Genomic DNA, 26430 nt, shown 5'->3' on the forward strand with positions numbered 1-26430 from the left:
GCATTGCATTTGGTTTCAGGAAGGAGGGTCTGGGATTGCTCACAGAGTAAAGCTGCCCGAACCGCTGCGCATACGAACCAATCAGCGGCTGCTAGGGGCGGGATCATCCAATCACCTGCCTAGTAGCTTGAAAAAATGAAAATCCGTCTGTCATCGATTCTGCGCCCGGAGTCTCAGATGCAAGTACGCTGTGAAACAAAATGTGTGTCGCAAGCTTCTTCCATTTGACGGAGTGAGGTTATGGGAATGCTCCTTTGAGCTTGTTGTCTGCATGTTTGGCAGATGATGAAGGGGCTTGCGCCGACGAGGTCATACGCTGTTTGGATATCCTCAGCTTGAATCAAACAAATCACAGTCCATGTGCAGTACGAAACCATAATGGCATTATCCTATTTACTAGCTAGTGCTATGGCTAATTTTACACTTTGTCACAAAGCTGCCATACCAAAACATTGTTTATTTTCGACTGGGGGAAAAAGTGCAGATCCAATTTACTTTTTTTTTTTTTTTTTACAGTTGAACAAAGTGGCTAAGTATTAACTAAGCCTAGACAAGCCGAGCCCAGTTAGTTTTTCTGGTATCTCTTGTGAGGGTGTAGCCACATTGATTGACACGAGGACAATATATGAGAACCAATCCGAATCAATGGTTGAACCAACCAACCACAGCTGCCTGATGCTGTACCATGCAGTTTGACATCAGCCAGAGGAAATCAAAACATCATGACTTGTATTTATGAATGAATGTGTCATCAGGTGACAAATTCTGGAGCTGCTCCATAGACATTGAATAAGGGACATCTCCTGTGACAAATGTAATCGGAACTCATGGTGACTTGACTTTACTAGGATATGTGCACCCTGCGCCTTTCCTCCAATAGGCTGGTTGTCTACTTCAAGCAACGAGGGAAAGCTGTAATCAGGCCTGATGGACCGAAAACATCCACTCCTTTTTCCTTTTTTCCATCTATTTTGTTGCTGTCGGGCAGAAACCTCTTCTAACTTTTTGGTATTTTTCTGAAATGAATGCCCTACTTGATCATACTTACAGCGTCACACAAACTGGAAACTGGAAACATGGCGCGAAGTGCTGTGTTTTGAGCTTGTACATCTGCCACTTTTGATACTTTTGAATTTGAATCCTGAAAAGTAACAGTATTGGACATATGAGGTTTCCACTTGACCGACGTTTTGTAAATAAATATGCATTTTTGTATTCCAAGAGCCTCAATGTTGTCCTCTCAGTCCTGGCTCTAGCCTTGAGTTTAGCTTTTGTACTTGATTAAATTAAGAGTACATTATTTGTACCCTTCTTTTCTCTCAATTTAGTCGTTATGCCAAATAATTCCTCCCCACACATTTCTGTGTTGCCAGTTGCCACTGCTGTTGTACCGCATTGACCCACCGGCCATTGAGGTGCCCCCACCGGGAGGTCATCGTGCCTATGTCCTACTCTTCCCGTTCAACATCTCCCTGCTGACGGGTGCTGGCCCAGCCCGTAGGAACATGTGCAACGACAATTAAAGATCCCCCCACAATTTTATTCAGACAGACACTTTTGTCAAGATAAACCATTTATTGCAATAATATTGCATACATTTTGGCGATGTTTAAGTGATAAAAGATAACACAAAAAAGTCCTGGGGACGTGTTTCCATTGTGGTTTCCTATGTATTCAATTAATCAACCTAGCAAAAAGATAACACCAAAATACAATATCATCAACAAATATAAAACACTAAAGTAGAAAAGGGGGAAAAAGAAAAAATGGCGGCAGTGAATGCCATCTCCTTTCTATGCGAAAGGTGAGTTTACCTCCCCTTGTGGTCTCCTGAAAGGGCCAGAATGAGGGCATTGAGGGCAAAGCCCCTTTGGCCATCTTAAAAACCAATCCCATGTTTAATTGCTTAACCCTGTCTTCTACCCTGAGCCATCCCAGACCAGTAAAATGTGTTGGAATTAGGTGGGTCATGGGCTGTAGGCCGAGAAGTCGTCGAATCAGTTTGTTTTGAGTGAGACTGGGATGTTGGAGAACCAAGAGGTGCAAGCATAGTCAAAGTGGCATTGAATGAGGGCTCCAGCAAGAGTCTTGAGAGCACTTTTGGTGACAAAAGAGGAAATTCTGCCCAAAAATGTTACTTTTTTGATCACTTTAGATGCATTTTTTTCACCTGTCAGTTTGTTGTCAAGAATACAGCCCAAATAGGTAACCTCTTCTTTGCTTGAGATTACTATATTGTCAACTCTGACCTTGAAATCATTTGCATCTACAGTACATTACTAAGGAAATGTTTGGAACCAAAAAGAATGGATTCTGGAATGATTTATCTGCGCAAGCAAGCATGACGCAGAATTTGAAATCACGAAGCTCCTGAAGCACAGCCTAAGATACAGAAATGTAATTATATGGACATAACATTGAATCTTTAAGGGGCATAATTAAGATACACAGAAATCCATACAATTAACAACATACTGAAGAACTACAGTAAATGCCACAAGGAGGCGGCTGGGGAGGTGGGGGGAGTTTGATCACCGACCAGCTGCAGAACAGTGCTCTTGTCAGTGCTGAGCGTGATGTTTGAAAGTGAACTTTATTCTACTTAAAAAATATATATATAGGTGATTAAAGCCCCAACACACCGGCCCAACGTTGGTGTTGATGACCTGACGAAGATGTAACCTTACATCGAAGAGTTGTCGTTTTTGTTCTGTTCTGTGCTTTGCACCCTGTGACCTAAATAAAAAAGGCTCAAATCGAGTTGTTCCCTGTGCCAATTCTTTATTCAGTTAAATTAGGATGATTATGATCATGATGAAGTTATATCACTTCAAGGAGCGCAAGGCTCATGCCCAATCTGGTGAGTTGCTCATTCTAGCTATTGATAATACTGATAGGGCATAGCAGTGGTGGCCATTTTCTGGTTCCACTTCAAAATGGTCAATGCATTTTTCCCATTGACATTTCCAAAAATATTAATATCAATTATTTTAAGCCTAGAATCAAGCCATCCAGGGTCCTGGTGAATCATGACCATAAAATGTTTGATTCTGTGAAAAAACGTTTTTGAAAACGGCAAAACAAAGGGTATTTATTAAATATAGTATATCATATAATTAAATATAAAATAAATAAAAAATCACATAAAAAAATGTTTAATGGTCATGATTCACCTAGCCTGAGGCTACGAGCTCAATCCATGGTCTTGAAGGGCGGACCCAAACACAGCCGCCTGGATTTGTGCGTGGCTTCCTATTGCTTCACCAATCTATGTCTCCGCCTACCCTCCCCTCCCCCCCTCGGCCTGTGCACGGAGCACGCTGACGTCACCAAATTTAGAGCGACGCCCCTCTGCACTCTGATTGGTTAGGAGATAACAAGGTCCAAGACCATCGTTCTTGCATCGCTCCCCCAGGCTTTTTTTCTTTTGTAACAAAAAAAAAAGCCTGGGTTTCCGAGGCTATGATTCACCAGGACCCTGGATGGCTTGATTCTAGGCTTAAATGAATTGATATAAAAGCATTGACTATTGAAGTGGAACCAGAAAATGGCCGCCACTGCTATGCCCTATAATGGTGCCCGTTGTTGCCTACTAGGGAACGATGCAAGTCGGAGACGCATGCCCCACCCGGTTATGCAGTACCTGTTGTACCCGTCTGTGTGTATCCCTTGTATGCTCATTATATATGGAGTTCCATGTCAGGCATGCCCAAATATGGAGTCTAGGACAGTCTATGACATCAGGGCATTCCATATATGGGGATTTGCGGTTTAATATCAATATTTTTTGAGATTCTGCTGATTGAACTCTGAGTCTCTGACGCACAGATTTCGTGCATTTGTAGTAAAACAAGTTCTCAGCTTTCAGTTTTTGGGCGGTGAAACCGCCCCTATAAGTGAGGTTTGGATATTTGTACAACAAATCCTGCGCTGTGATTGGCCAAAAATGTACCCCGCCTAACCCTGCACCGTGATTGGCCAATCACAGTCTATTCAGGACTGTGATTGGCCAGTGTCACATGACACATGTGCATAGCCCTATATAAGAAACCATATATATATATATATACCTATATACATTTTTTTTCAATAAATGTATTTATTTTTTGTACATGATTGGTTGACTCCATTCAGTATTGTGATTAGCTAGCAAGACACCGCCCACTTCACACAGGGTGTGATTTTTTCTTTTTTACAGGAAACGGTGTTTGCCATTTGATAAGCTCAATCAAATGACATTTTCTATTCTGCTAGCCATTTCCTGGGGCCTTTAAACCACTTAAACCCCAGCATCTGTATTGTCGCGTTGTGAGCTTGTCGATCAGCTATTTTCAGCAAAAGCTTTCCCCACAATAACGGAAAACAGAATATACACCAGCATAGAGCCCTGAGGGGACTCCACTCAACCATATGGGGGTTTAAGTGTTTAAGATTCCTCCTCTACAACATCAGGAGGATTCGCCCCTTCCTCACGGAGAAGGCAGCCCAGGTGCTCATCCAGGCTCTTGTCATCTCCCGCCTGGACTACTGCAACTCCCTCCTTGCTGGTGCTCCGGCATCTGCCATCAGACCTCTGGAGCTTGTTCAGAAAGCTGCGGCTCGTCTGGTGTTCAACCGCCCCAAGTTCTCCCACACAACCATCCTTCTCCGTTCTCTACACTGGCTCCCCGTAGCGGCTCGCATCCAGTTCAAAACCCTGGTGCTAGCCTATAGGGCAGTGAAAGGAACAGCTCCTTCTTACCTCCGGGCTATGGTCGATGCCTACACCCCTGCCCGACCACTTCGGTCTGCCACCTCGGGGCGACTGATTGCCTCGTCACTCAAGGGTCCTTCTGGCCGATCCACACGGTCACGACTCTTTTCTGTTCTGGCCCCACAGTGGTGGAATGAACTTCCCACTGATGTTAGGACAGCAGAGTCACTGCCCATATTTCGCCGCAGGCTGAAAACCCACCTCTTCAGGAAACACTACCCTTCCTCTCTGCCTGACCTACTTGTTGTTAACTAGTTGTACGAACGCTTGTTTTCTATTGTTGTATTGTTTATTGGATCTTGTTTAGTCGATACACTTATTTGTTTTAGCTCATGCTCATTTGATTTAGCTATTTTGTCTCATCTGTTTAAGGAAATAGGTAGCTGATATATTGCACTTTTACCTTAGCGCTAGGTATACTCTTGGTTGCTTGTTTTTGCAGAAAATGCACTAAAGACTTCTGGTGATTAGTAGTTTTCGTTCCCTACCTATGTTGAATACACTTATTGTAAGTCGCTTTGGATAAAAGCGTCTGCTAAATGACTGTAATGTAATGTAATGTAATGTAATGTAATGTAATGTAATGTAAAAACATTACTACTTCCTCCTCTTCTTGCCCGCCTTCCCCCCCGCCGCTGACGTGGCTCCTTGCTCGCCGCCCCTGTTGTGGGCTCTGGTCTTCAGCTTTGGGATCATCTCGGCCACGTGGAACATCAGGTCGTCCCGCGAGGAGAACTTGTCCTGACACAGGCTGCCGTCTTCCCGCTTCAGCTGAACCCGGACCCTGCCCCTGGACTGGGGGTCCTGCTCCCTGGGGTGCGTCTTGTCCTTCTCCACGTAGACGTTCATCCCGGCGGCGGTCAGCACGTCGCCGATCTCGGCGCACGACGGGTTCTCCACGGCCTTCTCCGTGGCGATCCGACGACCCTGCGCTCGCTTCTTCTTGCTGTTGACGTACACCGGGTAGATGCAGACAAACCTGTCTTTATCGGCGGCGTTTGTAGTTAAATGTGCCATTATTGTTATAATTGACTTATTTATAATTATAATCGATTGTCTATCTCTCAGCCTTATGCTATAAACCACCTTATGGCTTTTGAAGGTGATCACTCTGGTAGTTGGATTTATATAGGCTACAGCTGTAGGCAACGGATCTGACGTGTCATGACGTAATGTTGATGACGTTGCGTGCTTTGCTCTATAATGCACGGATGTAACTAACTGACTGACTGACGCTGGTAAGCGGGATGCCATTGTCTGGGAGTGCGCTCAGCAGCTCATTTAAGCAATATTACACGAGAGGGTGTGCTTTACCATCATTATTGGCACGCCTGTGATGCGGTCAGGAACGAGGCGAAGCCGAGTTCCGCGAGCATCACAGAAGTGCCAATAATGTAAGGTAAAGCACACCCTCGAGTGTAATATTGCGATTATACAACAGTTACCAACAAAACACATCCAAATGTATTCATATTGTGGAGCAATTCATAATAAAAATGTTTCGCTATTATCCGTTTCCCTGTAAAGAGAAGAGTTTTTCACTGAGACATTAAATAGTCCCTGTAGCAGCGCTATGAGCCTGAGGCACCGTCTAATCAACACAGCTGAGCTATCAATGCTTGCGCAGTGGAATGAATTCCAGTAGGCTATATGCTCCGTCGTACGACCGTGTCACGTGGCCAAAATAACTGATCTACAAGCTGACAACGCGTCGCGATGGCGACGCGTTGTGAACTTGTAGATCGGCTATTTTCGCCGTGCTGTTTGTTTTCCTACCGTGGGACAGCGTGACGTCACAGCACAGTTGTGCCATATATGGTCTAATCAGGTGCGGACTGCAGTGCGGAGTGATTTATTAATGTGATTAGGCCCGTGCTATGATGCTGGTTTGAAGCACGGCTAGAAAGCTATTTCAACCAATCAGATTGCTTGGTCGGAACTACCTGTTGTATAATGGCTCATTACTCATGACACCACCAATGAGAGTTAGCGCTTTCACGTTGCTAAGATACGTTGCGCTGCCCTGCGCTGCTTGTCATGGTTGCCTAGTTACCTCTGCTCAGTCACTGCACAACGGGCACCGCGCTGTTTGAAAATGTCTACACTGCGTCAAAGGCAAAACGCCTCCAAAAGTACAGACGTGAGTGGGAAGAGGCAAACGCTTGGCTTGACAGCGTCAGTGGAGATGTTTACAAAGTAAACTGTAAAGTATGTCAGCGTATGTTTGATGTGGCGTATGGTGGACTGGCTGACATCAGACAGCATGCCTCAGGAGAACAACATTCCAAAAAATAAGTGTCACAGTTCTTCATGACTGAAACATCTCCTGAGATCAATTCGGTATGGGATATTACATCTTATTTATCTGGTTGTGTTTTTAACAAGATGTCAGTATTTCTATTTACCTGCCCTGGCTGCCTACATATTGGCTGCTGATGTCGACTCGGCATAGTCTAGGCTATTTCAGTAGACTAATATGGTTGATTGTTTATTAATGTTGAGTTTTTAAAGTCTAATAAATAAACATGTATTTAATATATATTAATCAATATAATTAAATAATGTACCCATTTAAAGAACACTTATGTTGTTATGCTCATCTAGAAAACGGAATTCTTCATAATGGATGTAATTAATACATAAATAATAGAATTCATACATACATAAATGCATAAAAACTTAAATACTTAAACACAAATACATAAATAATATAATTCATAAATGCATAAATACATAAATAAATACTTAAACATAAATAAATAAATAGCGTTCAAACAATTTACTTGATCTAATGATAAATGTGGCTTATCATTAGATCAAGTGACAGCATTTAGTGCAGACAACACAAATGTTAATTATGGAATTCACAACTCTGTCTTCACCAACCTGAAGAAGAAACAAAAAGATCTGCTGCAAGGAAACTGCCATGCCCACATGAAATGGCCGAAGTATATGGCTGAAGTGGTTAATGTATGTTTTGTAATAAAAATCAAAAAGTAACTAGTAACTAAAGTTTTCAAATTATTGTAGTGGAGTAAAAAGTAGGCTACTATATATTCCTGAGATGTAGTGGAGTATAAGTAAAAGTATGGAAAATTTAAAATACTCCAGTAAAGTACAAATACCTCAATATTGTACTAGAGTACAGTACTTGAGTAAATGCACTTAGTTACTTTACACCACTGGGAGGGGCTGATGAGAACAATGCCGGTTGGGAACGCATGCCCCTCCAGTTATACAATACCCATTGTCCCGTCTGTCTGTCTGTGTCCCTTTATGTCCATATATGGAGATCTCTATATCTTTCTGTCTGTCTACCTACGTCCCTTTTATGCCCATATATGGAGATTTCTGTATCTGTCTTTGTGTCCATGTATATGGAGTTCTGTGTCAGCCATGCCCAATTATTGAGTCCAGGCCATAGACAGTAAAAAGAATGGACAGAGTGACGCCATTGGTTTCTACAGACCGTAAATGAAGCTTATCTTTCAACGATTTCAAATCCGCCATCTTTCTATATCGCTTCATATCGCGTCATTATCCTATGACACTGGAAATGAATGCTATTGGTTGGGTAGCTTGTCAATCAAATCATCCCGCCCCTCCTACAGCATACCCTACTATATCATCAATTTTAGAATAAATGGGAACATAATTTACCAAAACGCATATCATGATGATTGAAAGAAGACTTTAAACTAGCAACCGGAAGCATAAAGTATTTATGAAAGTGTTTATTAAGGTAATACAATCAAGTGTAAAGTTCGCTAAAAATCTGTCCACTTGCATTGAGAGTTAATTCTTCTGGCACCAGCAGGGGTAAAACAGTGAACCTACAGTTACAGAACCATTCATATGAACTTTTACTTCCTATATAGACTCAATTTCAAAGCCGGAGGCTGGGCCCTTGGTCCAGGCCAGTCTGTGACGTCGGTACTATGATGTCATATTGATGACATCAGGTTAGTCCATATATGGACATTTTGCTCCGACCGACTTCTCACTTGGCACATCCCTCCCTCTGGTCCTCAGCGATCAGTCGGGCGGTTCTCCAGAACTCTGAAAACAGACAGACACACAGACAGTGTTGCCAGGTCTGCTTATTATAATTTCCGCCCAAGAGTTTATTTGAAAATATCAGATCTACAAGCTCAAGCTTGTGAGATTGTAGATCTGCTATTTTCAAATAGCTGATGTATATGTTTAACATGCTCATGTGGCCCATAGTCACTTCTTTTGGGCGTGTTTTCCTAGACCTGGTTGCTTGTTTCTCTCACAGAATCTGGCAACACTGCACACAGACAGACAGAGAATTCTGCACAATTATAGATATACTAGACCGGTGCCACCGGTTTGATTGATTGAATACTTTATTAGCAGTTAGCAAAAAAAAAAGCACAGGAAAGTACAGTTCAATACAAGGTCTGCTATGAGGAGTAGGAGGATTAAACCCAAGAAATCCTACGGCTTGTTTCCATTGGGGTCCTTTGTACTCAAACTCCTACGAGCCATTTACAACTCTCAGAACGCCTACTGTGTGCACGTAGACCAGAAGTCCCCGGAGGAATTCCAGAAAGCTGTGAGGGCAATCGTTTCCTGTTTCCCTAACGGGTTTATAGCCAGCAAACTAGAAAGAGTGGTTTACAGAACCTGGTCTGGAGTGCAAGCCCATCTAAACTACATGGAGGACCTATTGAAGTCCGCCGTCCAGTGGAGGTATCTGCTCACCAACTGCGGCGCAGACCTCCCCATCAAGACCAATGCAGAAATGGTTCAGGCGCTGAAGCTGCTCAGTGGACAAAACAATATGGAGTCTGAGGATGTGCCATACCGCAAGAAGTACCGCTGGCAGCTCAGTCACCACAGTAAAGTCACCACAACCAGAATCAGGAAGACCCCCCACCAATCCCTGTGTTCTCAGGCAGCGCTTACATTGTGGTCACTAGAGACTTTGTGAAACACGTGCTGGAGAACGAAGAGATTCAGAATTTTATAGAGTGGAGTATCAACACGGATTGTCCCGAGGAACATCTGTGGGCCAGTCTGAACAGGATGAGCTCTGTACCTGGGTCACTGCCTGCCCACAGACTGCACCACGTGTCTGATGTGAATGCCATCGCTCGCCTGGTGCATTGGCATAGTCATGCTGGTGATGTAACGAGAGGCGCTAGGCACCCGCCATGCACTTCGACGGTTAGAAGAGGTGTGTGTATACTTGGGACTGGTGAACTCCAGTGGCTATTTCAACAGCATCACCTCATGGCGAACAAGTTTGATCCAGAAGTTGATGACATTGCTATTAGATGTATCGAGTCAATTCTCCGTTTCAAGGCATTGCATGTCTGAATGAAATGGCTGTGAAAAAATCATAAATGATGCATTATTGCATCAAAGTGTGCCTGCCTTGCAGAGCAGTAGCACACTTATTGTTATCCTTCATGGGGAGCTGGGGCAACTACATGTTTTTCCTTCTTTTGTTTTCTTTTTTCTTTTTTTATGCCTGATTCGATTTTTCGCCATTTAGTATTTTCTTGAAGGCACACTTTTTGCTACTACAGATTTTGTCCAAAAGTCGGCAACACGGCCTGGCCGAGACCGGCGCTACGAGGAGCACATTTTTCCAGTTTACTTCTCTCCTGAGTGTGTTTTGGAACCCAGCTCGCAGCAGAGAGCTTGCGTGATAGATTAGCATGGCTATAGTTGTGATGGATGGGACCCGGACTACTTGCCGGCTACCATAACACACCCGTATCCAGTGAGAGTTCGAGCCAGCAGGGGCCTCACCTGCACCCAGGGGCCCTTGCGTGTAGCGTGAAGGAGGTGTTGACGGAGCTGTCAAAACAACAGCCGCTCATATCCTGAAGTAAGGCCCCCGAGGGCCCCGCGTCAGTCATCCCACCTATCTCTTTCAAACCTAATGTTAGCTAACCGTTGGTTAGTGTGCAGTGAACACCCTGGATAATGCAACAACACTGTAAAGTATAGGGTTGTACCGACCATACCAGGGGAGAGGGAGGAAGCCATGGATCCATCCATAACGTGAACCCTGGCATCTCTATTCTGGGCATGTCAAAATAGGCAAAACGTATTTGGTGTAGAGCAGCGATTCCCAAACTTTTTAGCTCAACACCCAAAAGAGAAATTAGACGTTTGCCCGGGGCCTAAAGTAGTGAAAATAGCTATTTTCATTATTGAAAATGTTTTTTTTTATGTATTTATGGAAATGTTTTTATTTTATGATTTTATTTATGAAATACTTTAGATTTTTTTTGGAATTGTTTTTAATTGATGAAAGGTAGTGACTTTTTTTTGTTTAAAGGTTTTTAAATATTTTAATATATATATAATATATATATATATATATATATATATATATATATAATTTAAATCTTTTTTTTATGTAGGAAACGAAAAAAGGGGATAATTACTCGCGACCCAAACATGGGTCCCGACCCACTGTTTAAGGAGCGGTGGTGTAGAAGGAAAATAGAAGATGGACGAAGGATAATACCCCCAGGGGACCCTGGTCAACGAAGTATAGGGTTTGGATAAAAAAGTCTGTGTGTCTGTTCAATTGAATGTGTTTTTTATAGAAAAGGTGTGCGTGTGTGTGTGTGCGTGTGTGTCTGCCCTTTGTTCTTTTTTTCTAACTTTGTTAGGAATCTTCCCTCATAAAGACCCAGTTGGACAATCCACTGTCCGTCTGCTTTATGCTCCTGCCATTTACTCACTAGCTCCATTTCCACCCAAGTATTTCTAGGAGAAAGAGGATGATGTGTCACATTGAAGATGTTGAATAGCTTTGACATTTTACAGTAAGACAATGGTCTTCAAGTATAATGAAATTCCATGCTGTTTTAACCACTTGAACCTTAGCATCCCTATGCAGATCTACAAGGGAGTGCACCAGAGTAATTGCATATAGGTTTCCTGTAGCCAACATGGCTCATTGTCCAGTATTGACATAGCAACGTTCAATCAAGGATAAACATTCCAGTTTGAGGTGAGAGTTCAAACGTGCTAATTGGCTGCACTGTTTCAGAGAGAGCTTTTTAGCAGGTAAAGGGGGATCTTAGCCCTCGAGTGGTTAAGCTTCTGCTTCAAAGGAAGGCCGATCCCCAAACGGAAGCCGTAACAAAGAAAAGACAGGAACTCCATGTAAAAAAACAAAAGGTCTGACTAAGTCATGATCTTTGTGTGCGGCTGTTTCAGACGATCAGATTAACACATAGCTGTGTCAAACCTTGATGCTCACTAGTTTTTGTTGTCAGCCCTATTTTATACTTGGTTGTAGGACTCTGCAAGCTCACAACGTGGCGCTGGTGTGTTTGTAGATCGGCTATTTTTCCGATTTTGAAACTGAAATATATTTTTCAATGCCCAAAATAGGGATGCCAAGTTGAAAGTGGTTAATGCTGCATACAGTTGAATCCATCTGTGTATAAAATACACGTCTTCTGTGTAGAATGGATATTAGAGAAATGTCAGACACATATGTTATATAGGTTATATAGTGGAGGGACACTCATGCATGTCTGGTTAAATGAAACTGGACTGTCTGAATATTAATATGGCTATTCTGTACCTCCTTTATATATTATTGATAATAATGGCATAGGTCAGTGCTCTGCTCTTACATTTTAATGTATCTTGCGAGAGGTTCCGTTCCTCATTAATGTTTGATTTTAGCATGCAGAAGTGGTTCATATAGCAAGATAAAGAGAAAACATTTCGTCCCATATTCACAGCTCAACACTAAAGGCTGATACAAAACATTATATTAGCGATATTACAAAAGATCTCTAATATATAAAGTTATTTTTTTGGCGGACAGGCAGTGTCTTTCACCCACACAATGACCCGGTAAATATGCTGGATAGCGGAACTTGAACCGGACGATTGACGCGTTGTTGCAAAAGCGATGTCTTCTGCTTGTTTATGATATAAATAACTAATGTATTGTTTTATAAATCCAGTTAGCTCTCGTCATTTGTCATTTGATAATGGTATCTTTTATAATGCCTTGATTCTTGGCTCTGTAGTGTGCTCTATATAGGGCGAACGTGTGAATGAGGTACTGTAGCCTGTTGCAGGGCTGTGTCAGTATGCATATCCTTGCTCTTTTGGGGTGCATGACTAACATGCGTGAGTTTTCCCGTGAAATATGGGCAGGAAGAATTCAACTCACATGTTGTCAGAGCTTTACAGCTGAACATAAGTCAACGTCAACAGGACTAGCATGTTTGATCAGGTTTTACAGGTCTTCCCTTACTGTCAGTGCATGGCCGCTTTCTCCCTCGCCAGGTGTGAACACATGGTGTCTGGATTAGTCATCAAGGGTGATCCCTTTGATCTCAGGCCTTTGGAGAAGAATGGAGACCAGAAGGTTTCCAGTGGAGAGGGGTCAAGGCCCTTCGGCACCTCTTCCCACTAAGGCTTTCATTTCTGGGGTGGCTGGTTGGTGACGTCCTTTAGGGCTTGGTGACGTCGGGGACGAAAGGAAAACACGTCATCTCATAGGCCTCATGTGGCAGACGTCAGCCTGTCAGGCCCTATCAGGCCCTGTCAAGTCAACCTGCTTAGCTGCCCTGTCATTGTGGCACAGCAGGCTGTCTTCTTCTGAGAGGCCATGCTGGGATCTCAAACAGGGTTGCCAGATTTTGTGAGAGAAATAAGCAACCAGGTCTATGAAAACGAGCCCAAAAGAAGCGACTACTAGGCCACATGAGCACTTTAAACCTAAAGGCTACTGTACATTTTTGAAGATTTTCCAAGAAAAGGTTTGGAACCAACCACTGACATGAACCTTTCCATTGTGAGATGAATTGAATACATACAGTATGACCACAACGGAAACAAGTCCCCAGGACTTTTTTTGTGTTATCCTTTTAAACCTGATAATGTCTTACTGTACCATGTGCTGTAAACTTTACAGTTCCGACTAATAAAGTATTCAATCAATCAAAAAATGTGTAGTTGCAATGAGAGTGGGATATATGTACAGTGATGGAAGAAGTACTCATATTTTGTACTTAAGTACTGAGTAAATGTACTTAGTTACTTTACCCCACTGGTGAAAACAGTAGCAGGATGACAGGAGGGGGCAGACGGCAGAGAAAACATAGGTAGGGTGGGCTGGGCGTGGTATCGGCCTCTTCTAAAGACTCAGACGGTACATTGTGTCCTCCTCAAGCTTTTGATGTTCCGGTATACGGACTAGAGGACAGATTTGCAGCCTGTCCTCCTTTTACAGATGATTGAAAAATGAAGGAGGGAGAGTGTGTTGAGGGATTAATAAGAATGAGTTGCCATCATCAGTGTTTCCAAAACGCTGGATGTCAGGTGGTGCCGGGATGAGGCAGTCCATCTCTTTTATAGGAGATGGCATTCTGATGGGGTGGTACTGTTAGGTAGGGCTCATTTTTCTACGAATGGTTGCTGATAGATAAAGTGCACCCTGCAGCAGAATGACTTTCATCTTCTCCGTTATTACCTGTGCGTGCAGTGGTGCAAAAAATACTCAAATATTTTTTGGGTAATGCATGTTTTGTAATAATAATTGAAATCTACAAAGTAACTAGTAACTATAAGTTTTCAAATAATTGTAGTGGAGTAAAAGTATAATATTTGCCTCTGAGATGAAGTGGAGTAAAAGTAAAAGTATTGAAATTTAAATACTCCACTAAAGTAAAAGTACCTCATAATTGTACTTAAGTACAGTACTTGAGTACATGTACTTAGTTACTTTCCACGCGTGTGTGTGTGTGTGTGTGTGTGTGTGTGTGTGTGTGTGTGTGTGTGTGTGTGTGTGTGTGTGTGTGTGTGCGTGTGTGCGTGCGTGCGTGCGTGTGTGTGTGTGTGTGTGCGTGTAGGATTTGGGTTGGGGTTTGTTGTCATAAGTACCCAGATACAATGACCATCACAGTTGTGCCTATTTGCCAAAAAACGCAAATGATACCTCCAATCATTGTCCTTAAACCCACGAGTGGCTGACCTCTGTGAGCTGACCTCTGAGCTGATACACAGCCAATTATCAGGACTGGATCATGTGACAAATGGTGACATGGTTCCAGGACATTTAAATCTCCTCACATGATTTCTTTAAACACAATCTTGAGTCTCAGGTATAATCCCTTATTATTTGTATTATCTAGTTGATCATTGATGATTCAACAGGTGATATCCTCCTTTTATCTTCCTGTGTGTGTGTGTGTGTGTGTGTGTGTGTGTGTGTGTGTGTGTGTGTGTGTGTGTGTGTGTGTGTGTGTGTGTGTGTGTGTGTGTGTGTGTGTGTGTGTGTGTGTGTGTGTGTGTGTGTGTGTGTGTGTTAACTAAGTGCATTTAAGTACTGTACTTAAGTACAATTTTGAGGTACTTTTACTTTACTGGAGTATTTCCAATTTTCAATACTTTTACTTTTACTCCACAACATCTCTGACGAAAATATTGTACCTTTACTCCACTACAATTATTTGATAACTTTAGTTACTAGTTACTTTGCAGATATAAATTACTATATTATAAAAACATTAACCACTTTAGCCCTATTTTATACATAGGCTATTTGAAAATAGGCAATCTACAAGCTCACAACGTGTCGCATCGCGACATGTTGTGAGCTTGTAGATCTGCTATTTTGAAACATTTTAGTACTTTAGGTACATTTTGATGCCAATACTTATGTACTTTTACTCAAGTAATTTTTTTATTCTGGCGTTTTACTTGTAACAGAGTACTTCTACATTGCAGTATTGATACTTTTAATTAAGTAAAACAATTGAGTACTTTTTCCACCACTGTCTCTCTCTCTCTCTCTCTCTCTCTCTCTCTCTCTCTCTCTCTCTCTCTCTCTCTCTCTCTCTCTCTCTCTCTCTCTCTCATATCATTCATCCCCCCAAAAAAATCTCTTTGAAGTCCCTTACTTGGGCATGAGTTCCTGGCCACAGATTAAGCTCCCCCCGTTGGGGACCAAAGGGTGGCATGAACCCTACTTCTGATCTTGGTCATGAGACAGGTGGCTCGAACCACTCACAGTTTGGGAGGGGTGGTGGTGCATGGGGGACTGGGGGTCATTATTTGTTTGGCCTCTTTGGCTCTTGATCTCCGAAGACTCTCCCTAAGATGTTCCTGAGGTCTGGGAAGCTCATTAAGACATGAAAGTGCAACTCTCTCCCTGATGATGAGAGGAGAGTTCAACTTGCTCCTGTTTTTAGATTATGTTTGGAATTTTCTGCTTTGTAAGACTGACTGAAAACTTTGGGGGGTGACTGAGGGCCGGGGAGAGGGGGCATGTGTGACCAGTGTTGGGAAAAGTACTACATTTATTGTACTTAAGTATCAATACTGCAATGTAAGAAGCACCCTGTTACAAGTAAAAGTCCGGCAATCAAAATTGACTTGAGTAAAAGTACAAAAGTATTGGCATCAAAAGTAAAAGTACTCATTATGCAGAATGTCCCGTTTCACAAGTTATCATGTGGATAAAATGTATAAAAATCTTTTGAAAATAGCAGATCTACAAGCTCATGCGACGCGTTGGGAGCTTGTAGATCGGCTATTTTCAAATAGCCGAAGTTTCAATAGGGCTGAAGTGGTTAATGTATGTTTTGTAATAATAACACAAATCTACAAAGTAACTAGAACTAAACGTTTTCAAATAATTGTTGTGAAGTAAAAACTACAGTATTTCTCTGAGATGTAGTGGAGTAGAAGTAAAGAATTATATAGAAAAGAAAAAATAACTCAAAACGGTACAGTACTTGAGTACATGTAGTTAGTTACTTTCCACCACTGCGTGTGACTCAGACCCGTGACATAGTAAACATGCATACTAGTATGTATGTAGAGGCCGCTGAGCTACAAGAAAACCCTGTGTTTCACTGAACGTAATACAGCATGACGACCTTTTGCACCGCATTCTCAACCTGATCATTTCCATAAAAATGTGTCCGCATTGGCAGTGGTGTAAACTAACTATAAGTACATGTACTCTGTACTTACATAAAATGTTGAGGTAATTTTTACTTTATTCTGTATTTACAATTTACAATACTTTTACTTCTACTCCACTACATCTCAGAGGAAAATATTGTACTTTTACTCCACTACAATTATATGAAAACTTTAGTTACTAGTTACTGGATTATTATTACAAGACACACTAACCACTTCAGCCGTATATATATCACTGCGCATTGGAGCCTCTATTATTTTGACGTGACGGACAGATCAAAGAGAGGACAAACGAGCACATGGCAAAATGTATATCTTTCAGTGTTTGGGATACAGAGGGTTGCATTTAGCTCAAACACGCTCAGCATTTAAAAGCGTTGACAGACATGGCTAGTGGTGTCGGCTGTGCTGCTGGCCCCCCCTGCGCCCCGCGGCCCTCATGACTGCACTAACACTCTGATGTGTGGACAAAACACTTACAGGGTGGAGAAATATGTCTGCACATCAGACAAAAACACTGGGAAATTGTGTGCCTGCATTCACAACACACACACAGACAGACACATACACACACACACACACACACACACGCACGCACGCACGCACGCACACACACACACACACACACACACACACACACACACACGCACATGTTCACATTTAATTCTAAAACAAAAGGGCAAATGGGAACTGAAGAGCTCTTTATGTCATGTCCATTGGAAAGGCAGCGAAATTGAGTTCATTCCGATTTTCTTAAATATGGAGGCCTTTAAGAGTGTTGACAATGTAAAGTATGTCAAATTGCTATAATTGTTCTTTCTCGTGGTGGTTAACTTATCTCATACGGAACTTGATAATATAATGTAGTTTGATGATCCCCACGCCTTTGGTGTATATTTTATCGCTGTATATTTGCATATAGGCTACATTTGTCCTCTGCATTTATCCATTCTAACTATTGGGAACAGTGGGTGCTATTAATACAGCCCTCTGGGAGCACTTATGGGGTTAAGTGTTTTGCTCAAGGACACTTCGATACATAGACCGGGGGGACTGGGGTGGGAACCGGTGACCTTCTGTTTCCCAGACGGCCTCTCTCTACTCTACTCTACCCACTCAGCTATGGCGGCCGCCCCAGGTCTGGACCCTGAGAGTCTCCTGCCATGTCTGACTCTTTTGAAAAATGAAAGGTTTAGTCAAATAGGCTCTAAGCACAGCAGCCATATTGGAAAGAAATTGGGCCGCTTCTTACTTCCTTCACAGGTGTTACCAATGATACTAATGAAGGTTCTGTTCCACTCTGGTCAAACAGAGTTAGGGTGCTGATGTTGTGCATGTTGGCTAACTGGAAACACTATGCTACACCAGCAGGGTCTCAAAGTGTGGTCCAGGGACCCCTCATGGTTCATTGAGGGGGTTTCAAATGCCCCCCCCCCCCTACGGGTGTGTAACTCTTGAGAGTGTACAAATGGAACCAAATGGACCCTAAAGGGTCCATTTGGTTCCATTTGTACACAGAGTTTAAATTAAAAAGTTTGAGAACCACTGTGCTACATGAAATGGAACAGAGCCTTCATTAGTATCATTGGTAACACCTGTGAAGGAATTAAGGAAGAGGCCCAATTTCTTTCCAATGTGGCTGCTGTGCGTAGAGCCTATTACAGCAACACTTGCTGTCAGGGACGTGCAGAGAATGTTAGAGAGGCAGGGGCTGAAATGACTAAAAGGGCACTTTTGGTGAAAATATCAAAAATAGCCGATCTCCAAGCTCACAACGCGTCTAATCAAGCCAATACGGAAGATGTGGCGCATGGCATGGATTTCTACGCAGAGAGGGCAATTCTTTCAACATACAATTTGACGCTGTAGGCTATTCCAGTTCAGGTGGGTTAGGAGAAGGCAATTCTCTTGAACGCTGCCTTCAGGTGCGCCATTCACATTTTGCATTTCTTTCACCTCAGTAAAAAACTGCATTTATGGTCTGGAGACGAGGGCACTTTTTTACAGACGGGTAAAAAGGACAAGGGCTCAAGGCCTCCCCTTTGATGTCTATGTGTGCTCGTGCCTGCTTTGCTGTGCTTGTTTGTATGTACAGTATACCCTGTATTTAACCAGGGCCGTCCCATCAAGATTGACAATCTCTTTTTACTGGAGCTCGGTGAAGCAGAACCGAAGGTCCACACCAAAAAAATGTTACAGAAAAAAACAACTCCTCAACGCACATTAACGTGTCCATCCGCCTGTCACATGGGAATCCGGTCAGCACCCGCCCCTGCCCCCCACCACCCCCTCATCTTCATGCCAGCAATGCCTCTCTAAAGAGCACTTCAAAAAGAGGAAGGATGAACCGCCCCTCTGCACACTCCAAGTCCATCTCATGTGTCCTGTGTTCCGATAATGGCTGATGTGTAACATCCATACAAGACAGACAGACATCCAGAATATGCACTCAGGGTCCTCCTGTCTTTAAGTGGAGGGTCTGGACTCTCTCAGTCTCCTTCCTTCCCATCTCATCTCTCTGTCTCCTGTGACTGTGGGAGTATATATGTGTTGATGTCCACCGCCCGGTGAATGGGCCTCTGTCCTCGCCCGTGTCCTCTTCACTGTCCCCCATTGTCTCCTGTGATTGACAGGCGGACCGCTGATAAAGCTTGAAATGACCGTAGTCGTCCCCCCCCCCGAACGTGAGGCCCAGGCATGCTTCGCCATGCAAGGAGCTCATACCGGCTATATTACTTTACCATGTATTTGCAGTGGTGTAAAGTAACTAAGTACATGTGTATTCAAGTACTGTTTCTTAAATAGATTTTTTTTAATTTATTTTTTTACTATTTCCATTTTTTGATACTTTATACTTGTACACCACTACATCTCTGAGGTAAATATTGTACTTTTTTACTCCACTACAATTATTTTTAAAACTTTAGTTCGTTACAGATTTGGATAATTAAGACAAAACATACATTTACCAATGAAGCCCTATTTTGTACTTCAGCTACTGTATTTGAAAATAGCCGATCTGTAGATCTGCTATTTTCAAAAGATATTTGTACATTTGAAACCTGAAATGGGACTTCCTGCATAATGACTACGTTTACCTTTGGTACTTTAAGTACAATTTGATGCCAATACTTTTGTACTTTTTAAGTAGAATGTGAATACAGAACTTTTTGTAATTGAGTATTTGTATATTGTGGTATTGGTACTTTTACTTTAAGTAAAAAATTTGAGTACTTCTTCCAACACTGTACTTTATCTGTATCAGGAAACAACAGGAGATGAATGCAGCGCTTTGTGGCCCCGTACGTATAACAGCTGAACCAGCCACCTGTGAATGTGAAAGTGTAATCACTGAATAAGGGCAGTGTTTTTGTCCTGGCCCTAAAATAAAGACTTAAGTGGAAATCAATTGAGTTTGTCTATGTTTAGAAGTATTTTAAAGGCAGCCAGGCATGCATTCTGATGGCACGTAATCAAAAACATATTAAGTCAGGAGGAGGAGGAGACCCTGACTGTGGTGAAATGATCCAGCAATTAGTGAAAGTGCAACGACCTGACACGTCTTCACAAATTGAAGACACTGTTTTGAACCCATTTGAACCCATTAAAGGGATAGTTCACCCCCGAAAGGACTTTTTTTCTATCGATTACTCACCCCATGGAGACTTGGATTCATGGATATATTTTTGTTTTTGTTTTTTTCCTAAGCCAATAATTTGATGACCGGCAGCGGTTCCGGTAGGAGACACAAAGAGTCTCCTTTGTGTCTCCTACCGGAACCCACTGCGAAAGCGTCTTTGTCATTTTAGATTTTAGCTATGTATAGCAACATAAGTTTTCCAGAAAACTCTTAGGATTTAGAACAGTGGTTTAGAACAGTGCGGTTCTCAAAAATATCAGATCTACAAGCTCACAGCGGGTCACTTAGTGCCGCGCTGCGAGCTTGTATATCTACAATTTAAAAAAAAATCTTTAAAGTGTTTGAAACATTTTGAAAAAGTTTTTTTAAACAAAAAATCTACTCTTCTGGGGGGGCACAACACATTTTCAGATGGGGGGGTCCGTGGACCAAATACATATCATTTTGGGGGTCCTTGGCACGAAAATGTTTGAGAACTATTGATTCAGAAGGCATTTGTAGAAGGCATTTGTAGAATCGGCCTCATGCATGTCTAAATGCGTTTCTAAATGGGTCTAAATGGATTTCAAAATGTTTTAGCTCTTTCTTTAATGCACTGGCAGTAAAATGAGAAACACGCCTCCTATAGGATAAATGGAGCTCACAGTGTTAAGGGTACGTTGGCACACACCTCTGCCCACCGTGGAACATATATCTGTGACATCCTCATTAACTCATCCCCTCCTGTTCTCAAACAACACCTGCCTTTTCTTCTCCCCTGCATGCGCTCTTCTTGTCCTCTCTCTCTCTCTCTCTCTCTCTCTCTCTCTCTCTCTCTCTCTCTCTCTCTCTCTCTCTCTCTCTCCCTCTTCTTTTATCCTCAAGTGAAATCATGCTTATCTTGGGGGCCCGGGCCCTGTGGGGCCCCTGCGACGTACCTGCTCCACCATTAGATGCTACCCGATCCCTTTGCTAGTAGGGAGCATGTAATTATGGGAAATGGCTGTATTTTCTTTTTTTTCTTAGCTTCAAGTGGAATCCAGTCATGCTTCAAATCTGTACACGGAGCCAACGATGATCGCTCTGAACCCTATTCTGAGGTCAACATTTGGCGAATGTAGCAGATCTACAAGCTCAGAACGTGTCGAAACACAGGGCGTTGTGACTAAGCTTGTAGATCGACTTTATAGTTTATTTGAAAAACTAATTTGGTGCAGAGCACAGGTCTTCAACGTTTTTCAGTCCAAGGACGGACCCCTTAGGTGAGAGAGATAAAGCAGGGACCCCCCTGCTTTTTAAATGTGTGTTTTCAGAATAGACATTTGCTTCAGATGTTGATGCTTGAACATTATTTTTGATTCAATTGTTTTGATAATTGTTTTGATTCTCTCTCTCCTCCCTGAAGTAGCCTATACTTGTGCTCGTCTTTCCACGAGGGGGTTTTTAAGGACAAAGGGGCGGGGGTGAGCTTATTTACTATACCTCTGGATGCCAATCAAGTATCTTAAGCCATGACATTTTGACAGTAAAGTAAAGCCTCGCGACGCAAGCAGATCAAGTTTTCAGACTGGAAAACATCGTCTCTGTCGGGTGGAAACCTCATATGTCCAAAACTGTTACTTTTCAGGATTCAAATTCAAAAATAGCCAAAGTAGCAGATCTACAAGCACAAAACACGGTGCGAAGCGACGTGTTTTGAGCTTGTAGATCTGCTACTTTTGATGCTTTTGTGTGACACTGTAGTATGATCAAGTAGGGCGTTAATTTACGGGGGGGAAAAACAACACAAAAAGTTAGAATATGAAGATAAGAGGTTTCTGCTCGACAGCAACGACATAGGCTACTATTTGTCTCTACAGACTAGAGTAGAGAAAAGCTTGTCTAAAAGACAACGGTTCCTAACTCTCTGATCCTCTCTGATCCTCGTCCTTTTGGCTGGAAATCCTCCTCTTGGATAGATTTTGAAAAGGATTTGCTAAATGTGAATATTATGACTTCCCATGTTGCTGTGTTTAGGTGCCTTTATGATATCTACAGGTGATCTGTCCGATTATCTGCTATATGGCGTGTTGTGGCATGTTTCATGTTATATTATAATACTGAACTACTGATGGTGTTGATGGACTTTGGAATAGGAGCACCCCCCCCCTCTGTTGGGAGTATGTCTCTGTCTTGTGTTGTCTGTGGAAACATTGAACAATCAATACAAAAATGTATAGGCCTATATAAAAAAACAGTGGTGTAAAGTAACTAGGTACATTTACTCAAGTTAAGTTAAGTCCAATTTTGAGGATTTTAGTATTTAGTATTTCCATTTTTCTATACTTTTACTTCCACTCCACTACATCTCATAGGCAAATATTGTACTTTTACTCCACTACAATTATTTGAACACTTTAGTTGCTAGTTACTTTGTAGATTATTATTACAAAACATACATTAACCACTTCAGCCTGGCCATTTGAAAATAGCCGATCTACAAGCTCACAATGCGTCGCATCGCGACGCATTGTGAGCTTGTAGATCGGCTATTTTCAAAAGATTCTTTTTTGTGCCCATACTTTTGTACTTTTGCTCAAGTAATTTTGTATTCCGGACTTTTACTTATAATGTAAGTAAATAACGTAGGGTATTTCTACATTTTAGTATTGATACTATTACTTAAGTACATTTTTGTACTTTTCCCACCACTGATTAAAAAAAGGAATGCATTACTTAGTTGTTTAATTCATTAACTAAATAATTAATTAATAAAATAACTGGTTCAAATAACTGCTAGAATGTACAAAACCCTAAACCTCCCTTACTATGAAACTATTATTTCATTTTATAGCTGGTATATGGTTCTCTTCAACAGCCTCCATGGAATGATAATTTCGTATTATGTGTCATCTATCTATCAACACGCTCAATGCATGACATGACTTTTTACATACGAGCACTTCCGTAGCTCTGACTCCAAAAGAACATCCCCATCACGACACAAATCACATTCATACTTAGATGTGGGCACTTTTCTCTTTTCCAAGTGTATCTCGAGGCGCCGTGCTTTATGTGCCTTTGATTTATTTGATTCAAGACGCATGACATGACCCCTCCTCTTAATAACAGTGAAGGAATCTGTTTAAAAACACATTTAGGTTTGAAGTCCTATACCCGCCAATATGGCAGCAATATCAGTCAGCCGGTGGACAGTAATGAAGTACATTTACTTGAGTACTGTACTTAAGTACATTTGTATTTGTACCTGTGCTTTACTTGAGTATTAAGTATTTTTTTTTGATACTTACGACTTTCACTCCACTACATTTCAAAGACAAATATAATACTTTTGACAATTCTAGGAAAAGTACATTTTGAATTAACCGCAGAAGCCCTTCAAATATAGTGAAAATAGCTGATCTACAAGCACACAACGTGTCACGATGCATTCCTCTGATGAGCTTGTAGATCTGCTATTTTGACTATTATTGATATTTTTTGCAGATTTCTGGAATATCTTTGCATTTTTGCGAGGCAAAGCTACATATTTTTTACAGCAATGCGTTGATATTACAAAGAAACATGTACTCTGTAATTTTTACTTTTGAATACTTAAAGTAATGGAGTACTTGCTTTAAAACAAAAAAACGTATCTTCAAGTTCAAATTTGACAGAGCAACTTTCACTCGTGGCTGAGTAATATTTGACCAGGAGGAGTATCTATACTATTACTATGTGACTCAAGTACTGTGGGGTTGAGTACTTTGTCCACCACACTGTCAGTATCAGTAAACGCTTTTCTTTTGTTCTGTTGTTCTATTCTTTCTGGGCAGACACACACACACACACACACACACACACACACACACACACACACACACACACACACACACGCACACACACACACACACACACACACACACACACACACACACACACACACACACACACACACACACACACACACACACACACACACACACACACACACACACATTCATAAACGCACGCGCATGCCTTTGATTGAATGAAATTCTATATGAGCAGCTGAGGGCGTAACACTTGAACATTAAATGATCTCTCGACGAGCGTTAAATGGGCCTACTTGTGTCTGAGCATTATAAACATTTCTTTATGTGTTCTGAAAGACCCTTATGACAGTGGTTCTCAACCTGTGGGTCGGGACCCCCAGGGACCCCGACATGATTTTGGGGGGGTCCCCACATGACAATTTAAGGACTTTAATACCTTCTTTTTTTTGGGGGGTCCCCAGTTCACATGATTATTTTGGGGGGGGCCACCAGTTCAAATATCATTATTGGGGGGGGGGGGGGGTTAATCAATAAAACCTTATTTTAACACATAGTAGCTATTATGTTGATATACGATATAAAAGTTAGCAGATCTGGTTGGAGTTGGTCTCCCTACTCTTCCACTGAGAAATGAATATAGGACACCTACATCATGGTCCGTATAGTTTGGTAGACCCGGGTAGGACATGAAACTTTGGACGGATTGGGCCTTTAACCCTGGAGGATTCCACATGCAGTGTTACTTGGTGGTGGCGTGGCTGGGTAATAAAAAAACATTGTGGAACACAGAGAGCATGCCAGTAATGTGACAGTCAAGCCAAGGTCTCTGATCCTCTGTGCACTAATGAGTGTGTAGGCTAAACACGTGTAGCCTAATACTCTCAGGATTTTACAATGTTTACTTCCTTTATGATCTAATAGGTCATAACAAGCAAGCAATGCCAGACATGTGAAGGTCTCTGCTCCTCTGTAGGCCATTGGTTCTCAAAGTGGGGTCCTTGAGGGGGGGGCTCCAGGGGGTCCCCAGCAAAAGCAGTTAATATAGCATCACAGTCAGTTTAACCACTTTAATCATTTATATGTTGGCTATTCAGAAATAGCGGATCTACAAGCTCACAGCGCGCGCTGCGAGCTTGTAGATCTGCTATATTTGTGAAAATGTTTGAAAAATATTGCCTTATGTTATTTTTTTTACATAAATCTTCTCTTCTGGGGGTCCCTGGCACAAAGAAAATTCTGATGGGGGTCCATGGCCAAACACAATTTGGGGGTTCTTGACATGAAAACGTTTGAGAACCACTGCTATAGGCTACTATAATAATAACAGTGGTGTAAAGTAACTGAGTACATTTACTCAAGTACTGTACTTAAGTACAATTTTGAGGTATTTTTACTTTACTGGAGGATTTCCAATTTGCTGTACTTTTACTTCTACTCCACTACATCTCAGAGGCAAATATTATACTTTTACTCCACTACAATTATTTGAAAACTTGAGTTACTAGTTACTTTGTAGATTTTGGTAATTATTACAAAAGCCCTATATATACATTTTGGCGATTTAAAAATAGCAGATCTACAAGCTCATAATGCATCGATGCGACGCATTGTGAGCTTGTAGATCTGCTATTTTCAAAAGATTTGTATACATTTGAAAACTTGTGAAATGGGACATTATGCATAATGAGTACTTTCTACTTTGGTACTTTAAGTACAGTTTGATACCAATACTTTTGTACTTTTACGCAAGTCAATAATGAATTTCTGACTTTTACCTGTATTACAGAGTTTTTCTACATTGCAGTATTGAGACGTTTACAAAGACATAAAATAAAATAAGAGTACTTTCTCCACCACTGAATAACAACAAATAAATGCATTCTAACAATAACAATAACAGCAAGGTGCAGCGCAGCCTATGGGGGACGGGACACGCCCACCTCTCGCTCTGATTGGAGCAGAGTGAGTTGACGGCTGTGTGGTGCTGGTTACAATGTATTCCATTTCTGAAGACGTTCAAACAGTGATCGGACCTGCGGTCTGTGTGGATCGGACACAATAATAACCCTCAAAGCCAACAGTACACAACTGTCTGTTTGTTTGTTTGATCTTCGTGGACTAAACAGTAAAAAAGACTTAAAGGACGATCCGTGAAGTTTGACAGCCAGCTGCACAGGGACTTCTTTTCAAGTAAGTGTTTGTTATTCAGCCTCTGCAACAATATAGGAGCTGAGATCAGATCAATGAAGGAGACAGAACACACACACAGGAGAAACGCAGCAGCCATATAGTCATAGATCTATGCAAAAACA

At 41.8% G+C, this 26430-nt stretch overlaps 3 protein-coding genes across 3 annotated transcripts in view; 1 reads left to right on the plus strand and 2 right to left on the minus strand.

The window, feature by feature from the left end:
• LOC308073623 (rho-related GTP-binding protein RhoE-like) overlaps nucleotides 1-26430 on the minus strand; it is a 528647-nt gene that overhangs the window by 116735 nt on the left and 385482 nt on the right. The window lies entirely within an intron of this gene.
• LOC308073396 (signal recognition particle 19 kDa protein-like) lies at nucleotides 5351-5770 on the minus strand (the record flags this gene model as incomplete). The annotated part of the gene is made up of 1 exon (XM_080412270.1): nucleotides 5351-5770. One exon carries the CDS (start codon nucleotides 5768-5770, stop codon nucleotides 5351-5353), a length of 420 nt encoding a protein of 139 aa, XP_080268396.1.
• The window catches only part of lypd6 (LY6/PLAUR domain containing 6), a 52604-nt gene continuing 52341 nt past the window's right edge, over nucleotides 26168-26430 (plus strand). The window contains exon 1 of the mRNA XM_080413177.1: nucleotides 26168-26308. The gene's annotated coding sequence lies outside the window, so the exon portion shown is untranslated. The remainder of the gene's footprint in view (nucleotides 26309-26430) is intronic.

Source organism: Gymnoscopelus braueri (genome assembly GCF_963280865.1).
Source record: "Gymnoscopelus braueri genome assembly, chromosome: 18".
Lineage (NCBI taxonomy): Eukaryota > Metazoa > Chordata > Actinopteri > Myctophiformes > Myctophidae > Gymnoscopelus > Gymnoscopelus braueri.